Source organism: Lonchura striata, chromosome 3 (genome assembly GCF_050655825.1).
Source record: "Lonchura striata isolate lonStrDom1 chromosome 3, ASM5065582v1, whole genome shotgun sequence".
NCBI lineage: Eukaryota > Metazoa > Chordata > Aves > Passeriformes > Estrildidae > Lonchura > Lonchura striata.
In genome coordinates this window covers 39452544-39474434 of record NC_140705.1, presented here as the reverse complement: position 1 = coordinate 39474434, position 21891 = coordinate 39452544, and the positions used below count along the sequence as shown (strand labels likewise).

General features: G+C 37.5%; 1 protein-coding gene across 2 annotated transcripts in view; it reads left to right on the top strand.

Annotated features, from left to right (window-relative positions):
* Positions 1–21891, top strand: part of MMS22L (MMS22 like, DNA repair protein) — an 88802-nt gene that overhangs the window by 65077 nt on the left and 1834 nt on the right. For both annotated transcript variants that reach the window (XM_085574872.1, XM_085574871.1), the window contains 9 exons: positions 1698–1848; positions 4253–4395; positions 5166–5308; positions 5452–5611; positions 8543–8712; positions 15378–15589; positions 17821–17987; positions 19369–19465; positions 20612–20779. In XM_085574872.1, coding sequence (XP_085430998.1) covers positions 1698–1848; positions 4253–4395; positions 5166–5308; positions 5452–5611; positions 8543–8712; positions 15378–15589; positions 17821–17987; positions 19369–19465; positions 20612–20779 — 1411 coding nt within the window. The remainder of the gene's footprint in view (positions 1–1697; positions 1849–4252; positions 4396–5165; positions 5309–5451; positions 5612–8542; positions 8713–15377; positions 15590–17820; positions 17988–19368; positions 19466–20611; positions 20780–21891) is intronic.

Genomic DNA, 21891 nt, shown 5'->3' with positions numbered 1-21891 from the left:
CTTTCCCATCATGGTATGAATTACATAAAGTTACAAGCTCAGGAGTACTGAGTTGGTAATAGAAAAGCTAAAAGGCCCTTTATTTGAAGCAGCTCCATGGTAGTTAGGAGGCAGCATTAATGAAAGAGGCAGTGTACAACAGTAGTGGTCTCACACTGCTGAAACATGTGTGAGAAACAGCAATACAAATCAAAGGAGAAGGTTGTTAATGTCAAAACTTTCATTCATTTCCTACAGTGACAGATTTTTTTCTATTTTATATTAGCACAGTGGAATAGCAAGAGCAGCAAGCTATTATAAACTCCTCTGAGAAGGAGGGAGTGCAGTTGTGACCTGCTTTATAGAGATGTGTTAGGTAGCACTACAGAGACAGGCAAACCTTTCCCATGCTGTTTGAGCTTCTTGCCTTAAGGTTGCAGCCCAGAGGAGAGAGAGAGCAGCTGTCACAACTCTCCTGCTCCCCCTGCCAGGCAAACAGCCTGGGCCTCACAGCACTGTTCTGCTTCCCATTTCTCCCCAGCCTCTCTTACGGCTGATGCTGCAGAAACGAGGTGATAATCTGGAAGACGGCTGGCAGAAATTGTTTCCTCACCTAAGGCAGAGTAGGGACTCTGTATGACCTTATTGTTTATTCTGAGGCACATAAGGAAATGGGAAGTCCTTCATGGCTTAAGGTAGTCTGTCCCTGTACTGTTAATTAAATTGATTTTATTGTTGTTTCTGAAAACTAGCCTTTTCTGTCTAATTTAAAGTAGATTTGTCAATGCATGCATGTTTATATTTATTTGAATTGGAGAATTTGAGAACTAATGAGTCCCTTTTCCATTGCCCTCCAAAGTCAGATTTCCTGACTCATTTGATGCTTCTCATTTCCTGTAACCAATAACTGCTCAGCATTTATGATTTAATCTAATTTCTGAGTTTTTATGCACTTGTCATTTGTAGTATTAACAATGCATTATATTTTTTTTATTCTGGTACTCTTGGATGCAGATTCTACAGTAGACTTAACAGAAACAGCAAAAGTTATGCTTCATTAACAAAATTCTGCACAAAGTACTGCCCCAGTTTCTAGATCTGCAGCAGTTATGTGGAGATCCTTTTCAAGAGTAAATTTTTTGTGTAGTACTTTATTTATACAGTAACTTTTGATACATGAAAGACTTCTAAAAATAGAGAGGTACCAGCTTTTACTGAGTGAATTCTTTTCAGATACAGTTTTTCACTGTGAGAAGTGTGTAAAAGCAACAAAACAAATAAATAAAACTCAACCCTGTAAAGCAGAGTAATACTTAAGTGTACAGGGCAAGATATAGTGGATGGAGGTAAGAAAAGGAAGTCAAGAAGATGAAAAAGCAGGTTTTAAGACATTGCAGAGGTGGTAAAACTATGCCTTCAGGATTTATAAACTGTGGCTTTGTGAGTCTATTTAAAATTGCATGTGTTGGGATCTATTTTTCCTCCTTTGTCACCCATGTATCTTGATGATTTACAAACTGCTTGAGATAGAGACTACATTTTTAACATGGATACAAACAATCACTGTTAGAACAGTTGCCCAGTTTTAATTGAGATTTCTGGTACTTCCAGACTGCACATTAGTAATTGTAATTAATTTTCAGTACTCTTTATGGAACAGGGATTATATTGAGAAATTATTGAAATGGTGCCATGTTTTTTTCTCTCTTTAAAAACAGGTTTTACTCTCTTAGCTTTGGATATACCCAGCAAAGCCCTGTCAGATCTGCAGCCACAGCCTGTTCTGTCAATGATGCGGCTGTTTGGGTGGGATGACATGGTGTGGCCTCAGCTGGTGTCAAGATATCTAAGTCATCTAATTGAAAACAGGTGAAAACTTGTGACTGTTTCTCCAGTACCTTTTCATCCTTCATTAGGCTTGAGGAAAAATCTTGCTTCAGACTGTAATGTTTAATTAAAATAGTCCAGATTCTTTGCATCTTCTCAAAGAAGATCAGCTAGTGCAGATTGCCCGGGACAATCCAGTCAAATTTTTATATACCTGAGAAATTTTATTTTCACTAAGTAAGCCTCTGTGAACCTAAGATGGATGGGTGGTGGTTGTTTTTGTTGTGTGCTTTTTTTTGCCTGCCTTGCCCGCTCTGAATCAGGTTTTGGAAGCAGGGGAGGTGAGAAACAAGAGAGAGGGAATGTTTTTCTGTGTTGGACTCTATTTGAAAGTGAAAAATGTTGCACATTTTTAGGGTACATAGTGTACTAAGGACAGTAACTGTAAATCAGGATGTGGTAAAGATTATTTAAGTGTGATTGACAAAGATGAGGCTATGGCCTTCTTGCAGGAGGTGTTAGAAAAGGTTGAATTTAGTTCTTTGTGTATCAATGTGGAGCTTGGGAAAGGAGTGTTCAGTCCTCTGCTATATTTCTCTTTCATCATTTTTATAGGGTAAGTTTCATTCAAAGTTGCAGATACCTAGCATGTGCTGAATGAAATAAGAGTTAGGCATATAAAAGCACTTTTTTGTAGCATGATTCATTATTTACCTTACACAGTTTTATAGCAAAAGTTATCAAAGTATCTAAGTGCTGGGGTCTTAAGACTTCATGGTCACTATGCTCTGGTAATTTTCCCATCAAACATTCTCAGTTAAAAAGTAAATAGATCCTTTTGTTTCTAATACAGTTATACCCTGCAAGCTCTGGCAGCATATACATGAGCTTTGGAATTTCTTCTGCAGAAGAACCTAAACTTTCCTCCCCAGATAGATCCATGTTGTGTAGTGCATAACAGTTGCAACCTGTCTAAACTAACTTTGAGCATGTGGATAAGCTCACTGTTTTAAAAGGATCACTTGCCATGCTTCCAGCAGGTAGTTATTGTTCCTTCCTTTCTAAGTATTAGGAGCGTATTCCTTTCCAGTTCTAGGAAGATGCCTAAGTGACCCACCTACCAGCAAGCAAGAGAAACAAGAGCGAGACTACAACAGGAAGTGGTTTTGTCAGCCTTTGGGACCAAGTAGATTAGCTGTGTGCATCAAGATTACACAAGACTGAACTTTTCACAATACTGCAAATAGCATTAAGTCCATAGGCAACCTGTTCTCTTTGGTCCTGGAATTCAGTGTTAATTCTTTTATTTTATTTGCTTTCATTTGGTCTCCTTACGTATTTTGTCAATAGTACTTCAGCAGGGATGTTCAGACAAAATATGCACAACAAATATCACTGGTTTTAAGTAAATGAAGCAGAAAAACCCCTCAACTTCATCAATGTTTAGCAGAAGTAGAATCCAGTTTGGTTTCCATCTTTGGACCTTTGTTGACATTCTGTTGTAAGCATGAGTAAAACATCAGTAGAAAATAGGTAGATTTACATGTACACATATCAAGAGTACAAACATGTTTCATTAAAGTTGAAGTATCTAGGACTGACCAGGGAGGAAGTCTCTCAAATAAACGATGTAACTATTTTCAAGAAATATCCCTGACCTGAAGCACACATCCACCTCATTTGATAGTAATTGGGAACAGAGTGCAGCACACACCTGCTGTCTTTTAGCAAGGAGTTTCTCCAGAATTAATGATGCAAGGTTGATATGCTTGGGAAAAACAACTGCAGCTGCTACTCATAGTGAATAAAACTTTGGGAATACAGAGCAGTAGAGTACAGGGACCGTGCATTGAGTGACTCTGGTCTGACATCTGACTGGCAGAATGGTAGCAAGTGTTTCAAAGTATATATAGCACGTGTGTGCGGGAATGGATATACTAGTGTGTATATACATACCTAAATGAATATTTCTGTAAGTGTACTTCCAGGTACAGCAGTTTCCTTTCTCATCTCCAAGATGCCCTTTTATGTTTCCCTTTGGATCTGTTTTGAACATGACATATATTTATTTGCTAAAGCAGACCTTTTCTTCTCCATCTTTAATGTAGTTAGAACTAAGCAGACTTCAGAGTGGCATGGGACACCTGGGCTGGCTTTATATGAAAGGCTGGAGCAGTGTGAGCAGTGTCAATATGATGTTCCAAGCTGATTCAGATAAACTATTTCCAGCATTGTACATTATCAGTTTAGATAATACAGTCAAATCATCCATTGTTACAGTAAGGCATTTCACATTGTGTGAATTTTCCTCCCTCTGTTTTTTTGTAGCCAAAACATATGTACACGTGTAGATATTTGCATCTACAGCCAAATGAGATACTGTCACCCCTCTGCCTACTTTTATTAGATCTCTGTACCTTTTTTTATTTCTCTTCCACCTACACAGTTCACTGTGTGAAGATTTCTCTAGCATGGGCTATACATCCTACGAAGCTTTGACAGTACGTTCGTGGTTTCGCTGCGTTTTGCAAATGTTCCTCGATCAACCAAGTGGCGCCTTGGCCAAGACAGATGCTGAGAGAACAGTTGGTAAGTGCTCACATTTCCCTCATGTTTGCAGTAACGGGGCTATATTGCAAAGCTGGCAAACATTTTCAGCTAATTACAAAATGTATTTTTGTTTGTATTCCTTTACTTTTACCTAATTACAAAATGTGTTTCTTTACACTGCTTGTGCTATTTATTGATAGTTTGCCTGCTCTGCATATGACAAATTTATCACAAACAAAGATAAAAGAGCTTGTTTCCTTGGAAGCAAAGAATAAAAACTTGCTCCCAAGGAGACAAGTTATATTTCCCCCATGGAGAAACTGCTCTAAAAAAAGTGAAAATCTGAAGTAAATAGTCAGAAATCATGCTGTGAATGGCCTAAAAGAAAAAGAAAAGGGAGGGGTGGGGGAATCTAGCTGCAATTAATTCTCCCCTTTTTTACACTGCATACTTTGCTTTCTTAGAGTATTTCTTTATCCCTTCTTCTAAAACCACTGTCGTTCTCATTATCTGTAGAACATGTCTTCCAGTCACTATTTCTCATACACATTTTTCATATTTTGGAAAAAAAAAGAAACTCATCAGCTTGGTTAGCGATACTTAAAACTCTTTATTCTCTTATAAATTGTATCAGAAAAGTAACTGGTTTGGAATTGTTTTATTTGTCTGGAGAGATGCAGTTGGTTGCCAAATACTTGTTGTTTTAGATATTTTAAAATAATGCTTCACTTCATGATTTTGGGACTAAATTAAATCTAAAAGCATAACTGTATACTGTATTTACTGATGTGCTCTCTTGTAATAATCAGGAAAAGCCTACATGGAACAGCTGACGGAAATGACAAGACTGATTTTTAAACTCTCAGAAGTAGAAAACATTCTTTTAAAGGCTAATGTTGGACAATCAGTTTTCAAGCAAGACCCAAAAAATGCTCTTGTCCAGTTCATTAAGGTATTGTACATCTACCCCATGTTAATTTCATAGGACAACTGCAGTGAAAAGAGACTATCAGATTGAGTCCTGAAAAAGAAATTACTCACAAAAGTCTCATGAGAGACTGGTTTATATTTATTTTAATGATTTTGTTTTCTCAGGCTGTTGGTAGAACTTACAGTGGTCTTCAGACACTCCCTGAGAAATCTGCCATGGTAGCAAAGACTTTGGAGTATTGGGGTGATGTGTTAAAGTATGTGAAACCCTATCTGAAGGCAAAAGGACCTCCAGAAGGTCTGCAGCTTACATACTGGATCATAGGTAATTATTTTACACCTCTTATCTTTTTAGGAAATAGTTTTAAAGAATCAGTAAATTTATAATACTTCTTTCCCCTCTATACTACCCAGATATATTTTTGCTCTATACTATTTAATGTTCGAAAAAAGGAAGTCACCAAGATGCTACAGTCAGATTTTTTTCCCAGATTTTCTCTAGATCATGATGTCTAACTTACTTGTGGTTTTCGTTTATGGGGGCTTTTTTTATTATCCCTGCAAATCAGTGTTTTCAAAAGGAAGATGTTTTTGCATCTTTCATTACTGAAAATGACCTGTTTTACCTAAACCAACTCAGAAACAGTGACACAAGCTCGTTTCTGGTTCTTTAGCTGTAGTGAGGATTGTTGTAAGTCATAGCAGTTCCTGAAGTTACAGCAATTTATACCTACAGTAGATCTACTCTTCCCAGAGAGGGTAATGAAATCTTTTTGTATGATGTCTCTTACTGTTTCCTTCCTCTGCCCACTCATTTTAAACAGAAGTGATGAGCTCTGAGTTGTTCCTGTAGAGCATAAAAGTAGGTGTACACCCTTCTGAAAGAATTCCAATTTTTGAGTCACGTGGATTGAGACAATTTGCAGCTTTGGTGTTAGGTATCCATGCTATGGGGCATAGCCTGACTCACTAAAGAAAACACTGTGGTAATCACGTATTTGGTTACTTTGATCAAATCACTTATTTGATTAGGGCCAATGTGGAGGGGTAAGGTAGAGTTTAAAACTGGATTTAGGGAGTTTAGGAAAAGGTTTTTCACCCAGAGGGGAATTGAGCACTGGAACAGGCTCCCCAGGGAAGTGGTCACAGCACCAGCCTGATAGAGTTCAAAAAGTGTTTGGACATTGTGTGACTTTTTGTGGGTGTCCTGTGCAGGGCTGAGAGTTGGACTTGGTGATCCTTGTGGGTCCCTTTCAACTGAGGATATAATGTGCTAAGCAGTATTATGACAGGCTACATGGTATGTAGTGGAGATATGTTAGTGGCCAAATTGGCTAAAGTATGTACTTCACTTCTTTTTTGGAACTGCTTCTCTGACATGCACTCTGTACCTTACTAAAATGCAATTCTAGTATTTATTCATTAAGTGTGGAAGCACTGATAGGGTGGAAAAATAAGAGTGCTTTAATTACCAATGAATGTACAAGTCTGACCCATTTACCTTTAAAAACAGACTAAACTTTATGTATCTTAAAACAGAGATAGTGATTTGGATGCACACATGCTCACACAGTTTACATCATGATTCTAAGGAGCACAGAGAAAGCATGACCAAGATGCAGAAGATACATCAAATGTACTGGAATTAGATTTTTGTAAAATACTTAATTTTTATATTGTGAGATCAGCATACTTTGATATACAAGATGTATATAAAATTAAACATTTTTAGATACCCAGATGTGGGTTGGAGCCTTGGAAAGCAATTTTAGATTGGTATTTTCCTTTTTAGATGGGTATTGTCCTTTTTGTTCTTTGCAGTAGGGAACAATTAATCTTCAGTCATGCTGTTCTGTGCAAGAAAATGTCCTTTCTTTTTATTTAAGAAAACATAAAGAAGGTTTAAAAGAAAAAAAAAAAATCAAGTGTATTTCGATCACTGCTTCACATTCTGTGGGCTTGTTAAATTATAAGGACAAAGCACAAAACTTAACAAATCTAAACACCTCCTGTCTGTAGTCAGATTGTGTCTTGTACTGTCCCATACATCACAGCAGTGATAATAGAAGGAGTACTTTCAGCTGGAATGACCATGTTTCTTTTAAAGCAGGAAACCTAGACAACATTATTAGAAGTATTGTTAGGTGATCGTTCTCTTTCTCTATGATTGATCATTGTGTTTTCTTTCACTCCACAATATTAATGTTGTTTTGCATTGTTTTTAGAGATGATAATGAATGACTTTTATAGATTAATAATATCTTGTAACAGCCTACTTTTGATTTTCCATTATTTTCAAAGTCTTAAACATGTTTCCTCAGGATATTCCTGTATTTTTAACCCAGAAAACTTCTTCTTGCCTCTAATAAAATGTGAAGTTGAAAATGTTGACATAAGAATCTTGTTTTATTTAATATGTGTTTTGAGTATTAACACTTCTGAGTATGGAGTTAGTTTTCCAAGAAAAATTACACCTCATCTGCAATAAAGATGTTTCAAAGTTGGGGTATTTACACATCAACACCTTTTTAGGGTTTTTTTGGAAGTCAAAAGAACAGTCTTAAAACTGGCTCAAAGCTGAGCAAGTGATACATTATTGTGCTGAAAACAAGAAAGATGTTCTCTGAGGCTCTCAGTTTGTGAACTGACAGCCCACAAAGACCTGGCAAGACTTAATGCAGTTTGCTGCCCCTCGTTCTTCTTAATCTGCTGAAATTAAATGCAGTTTGAAGGGTATTTAATGTTTTGCTGACATTAAATGGCTGTGTGAGTAGTTGCTGATGTGGTGTTGCCACAGTGGTGCTAGACAAATGTAAAGGGAAGGCAAAGGCAGCATTTCTCTGTAAAAGGGATGAATGCACACAGCAAGGTAAATGTTCAAGTGCATGTGTGCTGATTGCTGTTGGGTTATGGATCAAGTTTAATTAGGTTTTCTGCAGGGATCTAAGAAACTCATCCTATCTTTAGCATTGCTGTACTTTTCCTAAAGCATCTTCACGTGCCTAAAAACTTCTAACTGTAATGTGTTGAATCAATATAGTATTTTGTTTTGATGAACTGTAAATGGACTTTTGAGTTGTTTTGACTGGGATTTCTTAACAGGATGCCATGGAAAGAGTACATATGTGTGAGACAATTCAGTTGCTTTTGCTACTCTTAGATTATCTAACTTAACATAATTGCTTCTTAAGGCTTTCTTAATTTTTTTTTTCTTAACTGTAAATTGGTTTGGAATTTTTTGAATCTTTTTCAACAGGATGTTTGGTAAAGTTCTGTGCACCAATACTGGCTACTTCCAAGGCACAGCAACTCCTGTTTCGCATCGTGGACTGCTTACTGCTGCCTCACTCTGTGCTCCAGCAGGACAAGGAGCTGCCTGTAGCTTTGCTTTCTGCCATTCAGGAAAGCCTGCCTCTTTATCTCCAGGTAAATATCTCAGCTCTATTATCAGCACACAAATGAATCTTCAGGAAAAGATAAATATTGCAGGGGATGTTTTCTTTTTCCCTAATCAGAACAAGCATTGACTGAATTTATTGAAGTAGTAAGAGAAGTTGTTTTCTTCTTAAAGAAATGAAAGGAAAATTGCCATCCATTTGGCTTTCCTCGTTGCAGACAGCTGTGCTGTGGTACACTTCAGAGCTTCTGGTCTCATCACTGCATATGGAAAACCTTTAGCCAACCTACTGGTTACACTGGTCTCCAATGTGAGAGATTTCTCAAACAGTGCATCAAGTAATCGTAATATGGAGTGAGAAAATTGTTAAGATGACAGAACAAGTATTTTAAATCATCTTTGACTTGGCTAACTGTAGATAGTTATAAATGAGATACCCCTTCTTTTGTTGCTCTTAGCAACAAAAGAAAATCCTTGGTGTTTTATGCCTCTGTTTTGTCTTAATACTTGGAGAATATGTTTTGCTAAATCAGGTTCCTGTTGCTTATGATTGTATGACTAAAGCCTTCCTTCCTATTATCCTACTCTTCCCTCACCCTATCAGTTACTCTTGAAACTCTGTAAGGCTTGTTGGTGCTGTAGAAATAGACTAATTTCTGCTAGTGACAAAGAGAAAAGACTGTATTTTTAAATAAATAAGTTGACATGTTTTCCTTGTAAATCTTTGTGACTTTTTTGCTTACCATTTTTCCTTCTCCTTTAGTCTTCATTTTGATTGCAGTCTTAGCTCACTACTTTGCAGGATTGTATTGTGAAACAATATAGTGGTGGCATTGTAAACATCACTTGAATTGATTAGTTTCAAAAGCAGTTCATTGTGATCGAAGGCATGTAGTATGGAAGTGAATATGGTTATGAAATGCTCTGCACAGTATGTTTTGCTTTATTGCTCTGTAGGTATTTTCAGAAGCTGTGTACATGTAGGGCCATCTGGACAATGGTATTAGCATGGACTGAGTGTTTGCTAATCTGGTATTTCAGTTGTAGAGCCAGTTTCTCTGGAGCCAGCACAGACAGATGTAGTCTTCAGATGAAAACACTTGAGTTGGTTTTGAAGTCTTGAGTGGTGTGTGCCCTTGTTTCCTGTTTTATTTGCCAGATTCTGACTTCCAGACCTCACTTTTGTACTCTTCATCAGTCTATTGCATTGTCCATGTGCTTTTCAGCTACGCTAGATGTACCAAATATTTTATTTTACACAAACACTGCTTGTAGAGAACAAGTAATTATTTAATTTGATAAACACTTTCGAGGAGAAAAGAGGACAATTTGTGAGTTATTTTTCCTGTTTCAATATGACACTTTTGTATCTTATTAATTTTTGTTTGTATTTAGAAGTTTACAATCTTTTTAAGTGTTTCAAAATGCTTCATTTATTCAAAAATACTTACTTCTCTTTTATGTGGAAAAGTGGGAAAATTCCAATTTAGAATCAACTCAAAACAAAAATATTTCATGATTGGTTTAAAAACAACAACAAAAATAACTCTTCTGAGATTATTTGAGATTGAATGGATTCTAGACACTCTCTGAAATCTCAGGTTATTGTTTCATAGTTGGCTTAAAGCTACATTCATTCCCTTTCACCACCATACACATTCTCATTTAATTTGCTTTAATGCTTCTGTGAATAGCAATTTGTGACTTGACTCAAATACTAACTAGCCTCACAAAACAAACAAAACCCAAAAACCCAAATGAGCATATCAGATAACTGATAAAACAGTATATGTAGAAGGGAAGATGGAGAAACAGAATTCTTTGGGAATAACCTCCCCTTGACTAACTTAAACTGCAGGTGAAATGTGTGGTGAGGCCCCTCTTGGGTACCTGCCCTGTGCCTGGTGCTCATTTGTAGAGGTAGAGCATTGGTATTTTAGTGCAGGAGCCTTAATTCACCCTAATGTTAGACAAGCATTGTTCTGTAGATCTGTCCCTGGTAATACTCCAGCTTACAACTTAATCCTTTCACAGTTGCATGAAAATAAAGAAACAGGAATTTGGAGACCATGCAAAGCATCTTATACATGTGAGTTCTTTATTTGTAGTCCAAGTATAAAAGCTCTTGAGTGGAATTTCTACACAGCAGCCTTTCCTTTTTTAATTTTTTTCTTTAGTCTTCTGAAAAGTTCAGACACCATCTTTTTTTTGTCCATCTTTTTTTCTTCTTCATTTCCTACAGTGTAGGCTTCTTCTGCTTTGCTCAAAAAGACTGCTTCAGATCTCAGAAAACATTTTAGTTTTGCTAGCAATGACCTGAAAAAACTTCCCTCTTTCCATAGTTTTGAACAGCTAATCTTAATGTGGTTTACTTGATCCTTTTCTTTTGGGCTTTAAAGGGGTTTGAAGTCAGTCCTAGTAGCAGTTTATTTTACATATCTATTGATGCCACAATTTTATGAAATTCTGTATAATTCCTCAATATTTTCGTCTCTTAGGACAATATACAAAGCTCCGTCTCTCCAAACAATGTAGTTTATTACTATACAATTCATCAGAACTAATGCTGTATTTCACTGTCCTTCACCACCCCAAAACTACAAATTTATTTGTTTAAATTTACACAAGCAAACATAATTGTCAAAGGCACTAATTAAGACTGGATGTTGCATTTCTCTTTCCTCAGTTCAGACTGACTGTGTTTATTTGTTATTTTTGTGGTTATACAGAACTTTGGGCTATACCCCTGCCTTTTGACAGTTTTTGGGCAGCTGGTCTGTTCTCTACTCTACAGGGAGCTTATCAAGATTTTTTTTCAAACTCAGTCACTGATGCTGCCTTGTTAAAATAGCTTAGCTCTAGCAACTTTTAAACTATTTTTTGGGGTTTTTTATCTTGCCTAAAGGGTTACTGTCTGGGTACTATTTCTTTAACTGCACATCTGTTTTGATAATACTTGATGACCTAAGAAAGATTTTAATTGAGATATAAAAATTACCCTCAGAATTGTTTGATTGACTGACTTTGGAAAGTAAAGCATGAAGAATGTGAATGAACAGCCATTTTACAATTGTATGGGACTGTTCCTAATTATGAGATAGTGAGGTATGTAAAATTTAACCATAGGTATTTCACTACTGCAAAAAGAAGTTGAGTTGATTTGTGTGGTAGTGTATTGCTAAAATCTACCATAGGACATTTCAGACCAATATTGCTCTTGATGAATTTCTTGGAGGATGATTTGGAGGAATTTTAGGACACATTTATCAGTAATATGGGAAAGAACTGAAGCAGTGTAAGAAACTTGTTTTGGAGAAGAAATATTAGTTTAAATATATCTTACAGAATACAGTGTGGGTGCATGGAATAAGCACTGTATACATGATGACAGGGAAGATACCCTGCTTGATTTATCAGTGTTAATCTTGTTAGTCCAAATACAGAAGATTTGTTGATTTCTGTCTAGATACTGAGAATGGCAGAAGAGCTTATTTCTGAGTAGTGCTTGGCCCATACACTTCCCAGTGATTTTAATAGCTCTGTGCAGGCTCAGCATTTGTCAGAGATCAGACCTTAACGCCCTCCCATGAGCCACATCTGTGGTTCGATATTTGAGCAAGTTTATTAGTACATTTTGTGAATTATAATATGTGTTTAATAGGAATTGTACAAGTTTAATTGGTGGACAGCAGATTTATTCCAACAGCAGGACTTACAGTGTAAGTCATCATTAGGTAGCTTGGCATTTCTGCAGTGAATAGTTCCAGTAATCCACACTAATCGGCTCTTTGCTCTCCACAGGTGATTTACAGATATACAGATAAATCAGAAGAGGCAGCTCTGGCCACAAAAGGTTCCTGCAGTGAGCACACACAGGAATCTGTTGCCTTTCTGCTAAAATGAAGAGCAGATGATGTCATGCTTCTCTGCTCCCCTTAAAATGTCCTTTTTTTTTTTTTTTTTTTTTTTAAATCTTAACCTCAGAAGATGGCTGAAGAGCACAGTTAAGAAAGCAACTCTATCAACCCTTTACAGTCCATCTCCTTTGTAGAGATTGTCCTGGGGGTCTGATGTGATTGATTTCAAATCTCTGGTCCAGAATTGCAGTCCAGTTTCATGTGTGTTTATTTTTTCTCTCATTTGAACAGTAGCTTCCTTCATCTCGCTTAATTACTGGTGGGATTTAAAAGAAGAAATTTCTGTGTGATTATCTTGCAATCACATCCTTGGCCAGCACTGCCTAGGATATTGTGCCATTGTAGCTGGAGATTTGCATCTGCTGTGTAGGGTTGGTAACTCATGCCTTGTGCCACTTGGGATATGGTGTTGTCAGACCATGTGCAGGTCTGTTGCTCTCTGCACTTTGTAAGGAAAAGGAGGAGTCCAAAATAAAGAACACAGTGTTGACCTGAAGTCAGTAGACCTTTTTGTTCAAGCGAGAAATCCAAGTTCTTTTCTAATTTCTTTGAGATTCAGTTTCCAAATCAATTTATTTCAACCCAAAAAATGAAAATGCTTTTATGAAGGATCAGGCTAGGTTTTTTGGTTCACTTTGAAATGAAATTATTAGACCTGCAGAAATTAGTCAGCATTCCCTCAGATATCTAAATTCTAATATTATTTTCTTTTTATTGCAGCCATTTAATAAGTTTAGGATCATTCTTAAAAACTAACTAGTTAATAACTAGTTTAATATTACTAGTTAATAACTGATGTCTTATTGATGCTGTGTATCATTTGTTGATCCTCAGTTGGAAGAATTCTCATTTTAGCAACTGTCATTGTTAGTTCTTCAGAGGTGCTGCATTCTTCATATATTCCTGCAAGTATCCTCTATAAGGTTGTGATGTTCTTTGTGTCCCTTTTATCCAGTAAATTAATACACTTTGTCCTAGATGTCTGGGTTCTTTTAGTGTTAAAACAGTCTAGAGCCTTAAGGGTCAGTTCAGATATTTGGATTATGGAATATATTGTGTCTTTTTGTGTGAGCTTTACTACAGAAAGCACAGGCAACTCTTCTTTATGCCTGCTGCAATATCTTACTGAAAACATCAAAGTTTACACACTAAATAGTCTGTCATCTCTAACAGTCTCTGAGCCTGCTCCTTGCCAAGAAGTAGCAGACTTCTTTTTTTAATACTTCGGATACAGCAGAAGCTCTTTCCTACAATAAATTTACACAAAAGGAGGAGAAAAACTGGAGTTTTACTCAAAGCCTCAGTTCAGAAAGAGTGTTTTTTGTCATTGAGACTTGCCAGAATTATCAAGGAGCCCTAGAAGTATGTGAGGTGAAACCCTTAACCCAAATCTGCATTCAAGAGAGCCAACAGCAGAAAGTTTCAGGCACCTCATTTCTTGAAACCTCATGTTTCCTGTATTTGTTTACTGTGGAACCAAAGGTGGGAACTCACCATTCAGTGGGACTCTCAGCTACTCTTCAGCCTGCATTTTTTTCCCCTGAATGTTCTGTCACTTTCAAACAGACAGGTATAGATTAAAATGTTTTTGGGGAGCGACTTCTATACAAAAAGCAACAAAAATACACTTTTTCCATAGATGGAGAACAAAAGCAGCTTGACTTGATCTGTTCATTCCTATATTCGGGGCATTAGTTTACCTCAGCAACCATAAATATTCAGACAGATACTCCTCCTACCAAAACTAGGGTCTGGATTGCAATGCTAATGGAAATTTGAAGTACTGTTGAAATTGCTGTCTAGGGAGCTCTGTGCTTGACCTTGTTTTACACCATTATTCTTGGACAAAACTATTGTGAAAACTGAGTTCTCAAGAGGCTTCTGTTTGTGCTGCTGACTGTGACCCTTGAGATAGGAGATTGCGGGACCTTTTTATTTTTTTCTTAGTGATTTGTTCTTCTTGCTCTCAGTAATCAGAGGAGGGGGAAGGAAACAAGATCTTAACTTTCTCTTATGGAAACCCATTCCAGTAAGAATACTACTCTTTTTTTTCAGGGATGGACCATATATATGTTCTATAACTACAGGTAGAGTTCAGATAAGCACTTTCTGAGCAAGTACTTTCATTATAGATTTTTCTCTTGATCAATATAACTTATATTGGATAAATCACAGCAGTTTTTGCCTTACCTTAAAGTTTAAAACCTCCTCTAAATCCCTTATAAATGGTGCCTAATTTAAGCTAATTTGTTCATACAATGAGTAAATCTTTTCTTGTTGGAGCTCCATTCTAAGTGCTCATTTTTCTGCTATATCATTTATACAGAAATTTCACATGGTCCTTTACAAGCAGATGACGTATTTATTCTTTCTGTCCCATCTTAAATCTGACCTGATTAACATACTTTGTTAGACCACGTACAGGATTGAAAACAGAAATGAAAGCTTTTGGGCACAAAAGTTTTCTCAGTTCTGAAATGCCAAGGTTTTATTTTGAATTTGAAGGGGAACTTTCATTTCCCAAAGCTCGTCTTCCAATATATTAGTCTAGTGATAGATTTTTTTCTCTCCTTTTTAAGCCTTGCCTGCTTCTGTCTTCATTTGTAGATCATCCTATCTGCAGCAAATCAGTGATGCTTATTTGTCAGGCATAGTTACTCTGTGTGCAGCAGTTTACACAGCATGTAGAGTGTTTAGCATACAGTTGTTAAAGATTTATTCAACTGTATTGGTAAAAATTTATTTAATTCCTCATTTTCTAAAATTTTCTCCTACAGGGCCTGTCCTTCATATGTTGTCAGTCCCAAACACAGGGTGCCTATTTAAATCAACTCCTTGGGAGCATCATTCGCCATTATTTTGGACGATTCCTCCCTTCCTCCCCGACTGCGCCCAGTGCCGGGCAGCATCCTCTGCTCTCTGCTTTAGGCAGCTCCATCACAGCCCCCCAGCTGCTCCATCTCCGCAAGACCACTTTGCATGTCATAAGGTAAGGACCAGTGGGGTGTGAAACATCACTTTCTCAGGTTTCAGATTCACGTCACAAATAACTCATGATCTCAGGCTTCTGCTTTCCTCTCAGCTGATGGTAGCTCTTGGAAGAGCCTGGGAGTTTCTGGGCAAGGAGCAAAGGAAGGAGAGTTTTTATATAGTAGGAGAGTAAAATTGAAAAGATTTGTGACAGAGTAATTAAGGATAAAAGTCCTAGGCCACAACAAAATACATTGCAGGAGGTCACATGAAAAGCAAGTCCTTTTCTAGAAAAATTGTGCTCCAGTAGACATCATCATGCGTGGGTCTCAGGCCATATTTAGGGGCATAGAGTTGCAGTGCTTAGAGCAGCCACAGTTACCTGTGCATGGGAGGCATACACAGGTGTGCAGCTGCCCAGGGGACATGGAAAACTGGGGGTGTGGGAGAAGGAAGACAGGGAGGGAGAGAGTATTTGTTCACTGTGCTGTCACCACTCACGTTATGTCAACAGCAGCTACAAATCTCTGTGCCTGCTGCTGAGAGGCTGACGCTTGGGTTTATGTACTGCAGAGTAGTGAACAATCTGTACTTTTTTCCCATGTCAGGAAAGGATTTAAACCCCCTCAAATGTAAACCTATATCAATGCTATTTGGATCTTGTTAAAGAGTTGGTATACATGTTGTTCAGAAAAGGAATGTCAGTGCTGATCTTGGGTAAATATGACAGGCAATCTGAAAGTAAAGCCTGTATTATCACCTATTAAGGAAGTCAATTAAGATTTCACAGTCTTAGCTGTGACATGTTTTTGGATACCCAAACTTTGTCATCTTATTTTTAAATGTGTGCATGCATATATGAACATGGGGATGGAGAGTGGAAAGTTCTGAAGGTATAATAGCACTTGGTGATTTTTAAGATGTGAAACATTCCTTAGTGGTCTGGGAAGAATGTGTTAGAACAGCAGCAAAGTGCTGCGTGGTCATGAGGCAGTCACGGGGTCTGTACACAAATAGGTGCAGTTTGTTTGCCTCTTGGCTGTATGAAAGCAGTGAATGTATTGCTGCTGCAGAGAGGACAGTGAACCACACCATCAGGATTGTCCAACTCAGACAGCTGTTGTAGTGGAAGAACACACAAAAAAAAATTGTGGGAAATTTTCAGAATAATTAATGAGACAGAAGATTTCAGAGTTGCTAATGTTAAATAAGACAGACCACATGATACAAGAACTGTGGGTGTCACAGCTTTCATTTGCCAAGGCACACCAGTGCTCTGAAGCGGTGCAATGAAGTACACAGAGCTCTGAAAGTCACATTTCATTTGAAAGCTGTAGAAGCACTCTTTACTGAGTTTTTAATAAGGATGCTGGTTTTTAATTGATGCATTGCTCAGCCAACATATGTGCCTTGTTTGAGTAGATAACAGTACCTAATATTAAATATCTTAAAATGTTTTTTGAAGGTTCTGGGAGTGTTCTTGCTGGCTGATGAATAAATGCTGTGTTCTCTTTCACCTGAGAAACTTACTGTCTTCAGATTCTATTAATTTGTGGCGCCAAACCAACAGTAGTTCATATTCTTGTATTCTTCTGTGGAAAATGAACAAATCAAGGTGTTAAAATTGGAACATTCCATGTGTGTTATGTTAAACTTTGCTCTTGTTGCAGATTGACAGGTCACCTTTTATCCTTGTGCCAGATTTTATATTGGAGATGTGTGTGTTAATTCTGAACAAAATCAGTCATTGGCTGTCCTGTTACAACATACTGTTGACAAAAATCAAATATCAGTACCAGTGTAACAGCAGAGCTGTTACCACAAGTATGATTGTCAGTTTACAAAAGCACATAAAGCTAAATAATGTAATTAAATAACAGCTGTATTATGCATGTTGGTTTAGGATTTTAGAATCTTGATTCCTTCATGAATTCAATTATATTATGAAGCTACCTTTGTGTTGTGCTTTTAATAGTCACACTTGGGTTTTTAACTGTAATTATGATGGTTCTTATTTCTCACTCCTCTCTGAACCAAGAATCAGAAGATATCACTGTCCTCTGACAAACTGGGAGTCATTGCTATGACTAAGATAAATAGAAGTCATTATTTAAGCCTAGATAAAGATAGAAATCTTTGTAATAGGCCTCCTGCTGAAATAACAGTTATTTTAAGGTATATGGTGCTTGCATTGCATGGGAAAAAAAACCCGTATCATAGACTTTGTTCCGGCTTGCTTTGTCTTCCCAGGGAAAATTACCTGCAGTTCAAAGGGCATGCTCCACCTCCTCGCTTGGCCTCTGTTCTTGCTTTCATTCTTGAAGTGCTTCAGGGAACCCAGAGCTTTGAACTGTGTGACATAGACTTGGTTCTCCCAGCCGTGTTGAAGTGCTTGCTACTGGTTAATGAGCTGCAAGGTGAGCTGTTTGTTTGCTTAAGTATATTTCTCCACGCCTGCAAGATTTCTGCACTGCTGAGCATCTTTCATACCAGTACTTAAGACTCTCAGATGAGGTGAATAAAGCAATCTGGCCAGCTAAACTGGATGAGGCTTTTTTTTTCATTAACTGTTCTGGGACTTCTGCCTCTCAGGCAGAGAAGTCCTGCCTCATTTAACTCTCTAATAAACGAATCAACTTAGCAGGAATCTGAAGGTATTTCCTTTTTCCCCATCCTTCCTATATAATCTCCTCCATTAGCAATTGTGGCACTTTTCTTCCACCTAAAGTTTTGAGACCAAATAAGACTAGTGTATGTTCTCCCCATAGATGCATTATAAATGGATTAAAAGTAGCATGTTGCTCTCTGAAGGTATCTTTGAGCCTTCTTTCTTCTTTTAGGTTGCTTTGTTTTGTAGCAAGAACATCTTTATTTTTAGGTACTTAAAGAGTGAAGCACTCTTTTCACCCCACCATTGTATAACGAATATACCTGAGCTCAAATTTTCAATTTCTTGCTGCTAGAGAGGTATTAAGCAAAATTTGGATTCACTTCTGATGTCTCCTGGGAATTTTCTCTGATAAAGTACTGTTTGAATCTGGTCTATAATAGTTTCAGGGACAAGATGTGCTTAGGAAATTGCCTCAGTCATCACCCTCTTTTGCCATCACAGCCATATCAGCTAAAAACCAAGTACCCACCTTGCAAATGTGCAGGGCAATGAGCTGGAAGTCCTGTGCTGCTGTAGCCACCAGCTCCCTGCCTGCTCTGCCACACCCTTCTAGCAAAGTCCTTAGAGCCCAGTTCCACTTTTATAAAGGAAGAGCTGTATCTTGCAACTTGGGTATTTATTTGGAAATAATTATTGAGAAAATAGTGGGGAAGGTTGTTGGGTTTTTTAGGGTTTTTTTCCCTTAAAAAAAAGAGGGTTCAGAACAATCTCCACCACTGAAAGTACGGAGTAGATGCACATAGCTTTGTGCAGAATATAATGCTGTGATGACCTTTCTTTTGAATCTAATAGGAATGCTTAAAGAATATAAACAGAACTTACATTTAAATAAAACCTCTATTTCCTCTAAATGTATATCTCTTGGCTTTAACTTTAAAAAAACATAGTGTATTTAAAAATCTGTTTAAAGGATAATGGTGGTGAAAATAAGACTTTTCCATAAACCCATGACTCATTATGTTCTTTATAGCCAATCTAACTAAGTGCTTTCACAATCATTTCACTTGCATCAAAGAAAGTTAAAACCCCTTTTTTCCCTCATTTTAAAATTTTTGTCTTCATGAAAGACATTCTCCAGATGGTCAGTTCAAGAGCTCTGTGTGAATATTGTGATTTTTCTTTTGCAGTTAAAAAAATATCTACAGACATTGTACAGTATATGGTAGAAGGCTGCCAAGCAGGGTCAGGAGGAGAACATGCCACCCAGCTGACTTCTGTATTTAGGTAACCAGAAAATATGCCAACTGGCAGCAAAGCTGCTGCAAGCCAATTGACAGCAAACATGGGTTTTTTTTAATAACTAATTATCCTAACATGCTGCATTGTTGCTTGTTTATGGTATTTTAGTAATGGTACTTTTGGCACTGGATTTGAACACAGCTTTGCCAAAAAAACAGAGCAGAAAAATAGAAGTGAGAGGCATAGCTGCTTCCTCATGGATGAGGTACTGTTTTGAGAGGGAGTAGGGAGGTGTGTTGCTCCTGCAATGGGAAAAACACCTTGGGAATGCTGATGGTGCTGTGAAAGATGTGTGTGCCTAATTTGTAGTGCGTCTTGTTATAGTCGTATAATAAGCTTAGGGTTTTTAATTTGATTTTGTGACAATAATAGATTATTATAATGTAAATTATCCTTATTTCATAGCTCTGCAAAATTAATCCTGTACCTTGCATGTATACAGTTGACAAGCTGCATGACCTGGCACTCAAAGACATTCTGCAAACCTTAAGCACTGATGTTGTACTGGGCTGGGCCTAGGTGAAAGCACTGAGAGAGATTCACTGAAAAAATAATGAGTATTTGTGGGAATGTCAGTCTGTATGTGATACTTCACTTTCATGTGTCACCCCTAGGATGCTGATTTTGATTTGAATGTAATCTGTGAGCCTTAAAGTCCTCAGATCCTCAGGACAGCAAATGGATGTGCTTCAATCCAATGGTCTGTCTGCCCTATTTAAGATCCAGGGGAGCTTTATATGAAATGCCAACATTTTTTCTGCAAATTTGAATCTAAAACTCTTGTTTTGTTAGTCTTTTTCTTACAACTATTTTATTAAATAAGAAATATATGGTTTAGTTTTGCATTCACAAACATTACGAAGTAAAGTGCTCTGGAACAAGGCAGTACTGCTGAAACAGCAGCAGAATCTTCCAAATTACTTGAAAATAAATATGTGAAATTTTTAGCTTTAGGTTTCAAAAACATGACTTTGTTTAGAGAAAGTATTCCAGGTAGAGTATCCCAGCGAAACAATATGAAAATTGCTATGCAGCCAGATTGTTTGTTATGATTAGACTCTTCAGTTGTTGTTGGCATGTTCTCTGCATCTAGTTTTGACCCTGCATTAAATGCCCCTGTATCCCCCTCAGGCAGTTTATCCAGGACTACACTGCTGTCTATGATCATCGGGTTTTCAGCATACTGGAAACAGTGGCAGTCTTGGATCAGACTTTGGTTACCAGCCTGATTCCCACAATCACACAGTCTCTGAAGGATTCTGAGCACAAACAAGGCCTTGGAAGAAATGCTGCACAGAGGTTTGATTTTCATTTAATATTGTTTTTTACAATGAATAGTAGAGGTTTATTCTCTTGAAAGAAAGCAGTGTTAAGACAGCTGCACAGACACTCAAAAATGAGTGATTTTTAAGTGTTTTCAGCCAGAAATTTCCCTCAAGCCTTTCATGGTTTTAAGCCATCTATATTTGCTAAATATTTTCAGAGATGTTTTGATACTAGGGTCCACAGAGTAGAATTTATGTGAAGCCAGATTGTTTCTACAAGATATGTTGCAAAACAGAATTAAGAATTCCATACCCAAAGAATTTTCCTGTCAGTTCCTGTTTGAGACGACTGTATGGGTCATCTATGGATTATAGTATAATCACATATGGTCTGAGATGCTTGGAAAATAAATACCCCCCAACTTACTATCAAAAGCTTTCTCATAAGCTAAATTTAGCAGAGTTGTGGGTGTCCAGGAAAGGCTGGCTTCAACTGGCACAGCAGGCTCACACTTCCTCCATTTGCCCACCAAGAACTCAAAACAGAAATATTTGACATGTGAATCCATTTGGTCTTAAGAGAAATGGATAGGAGGGGAGCAGCTCTGCAGGGATGGTAGTGTCTGAGTGCAGATGCAGCACTGACATGTCAGCATCTCTGCAAGTACTGTTACAAAACTCCAGGAAGCTCTGCTCCATGTGGAGCTTCTCCTGTTAGTGCTGCTCACTGGAAGGTGCCTGTGACTCTCCTGTGGTCTGGGCAAGGAACTGGCCCCAGTGTTTGCACTGCTGCACATCCTGGGACTACTCAATGGGAAGGATCCACTCATGCCTCACACTGGGGAAGTTTTAAGCTGTGTGTTGGCAGAGCCTGGGCTATAAAAACTGCAAAAGACAGTTGTGCAAGAATAATTCTTGAGACACTGACAGGGTATTCATCTTCCATTTAATGAAAAATGTATTTAATTAATTTGTAATTATATGACTCACTTTTCACTACCAACACTGTTCACTACCAATAACTGCATTTGCTTTTATTTAAGAGAATTTGTCCAGGATCAGCCTGATGTACCGTTATATGCAGGCTTTCCACTTGACCTGCTTTTCATCCTTTGATAATGTGTTTCATAGCTTAAATTTTTGCTT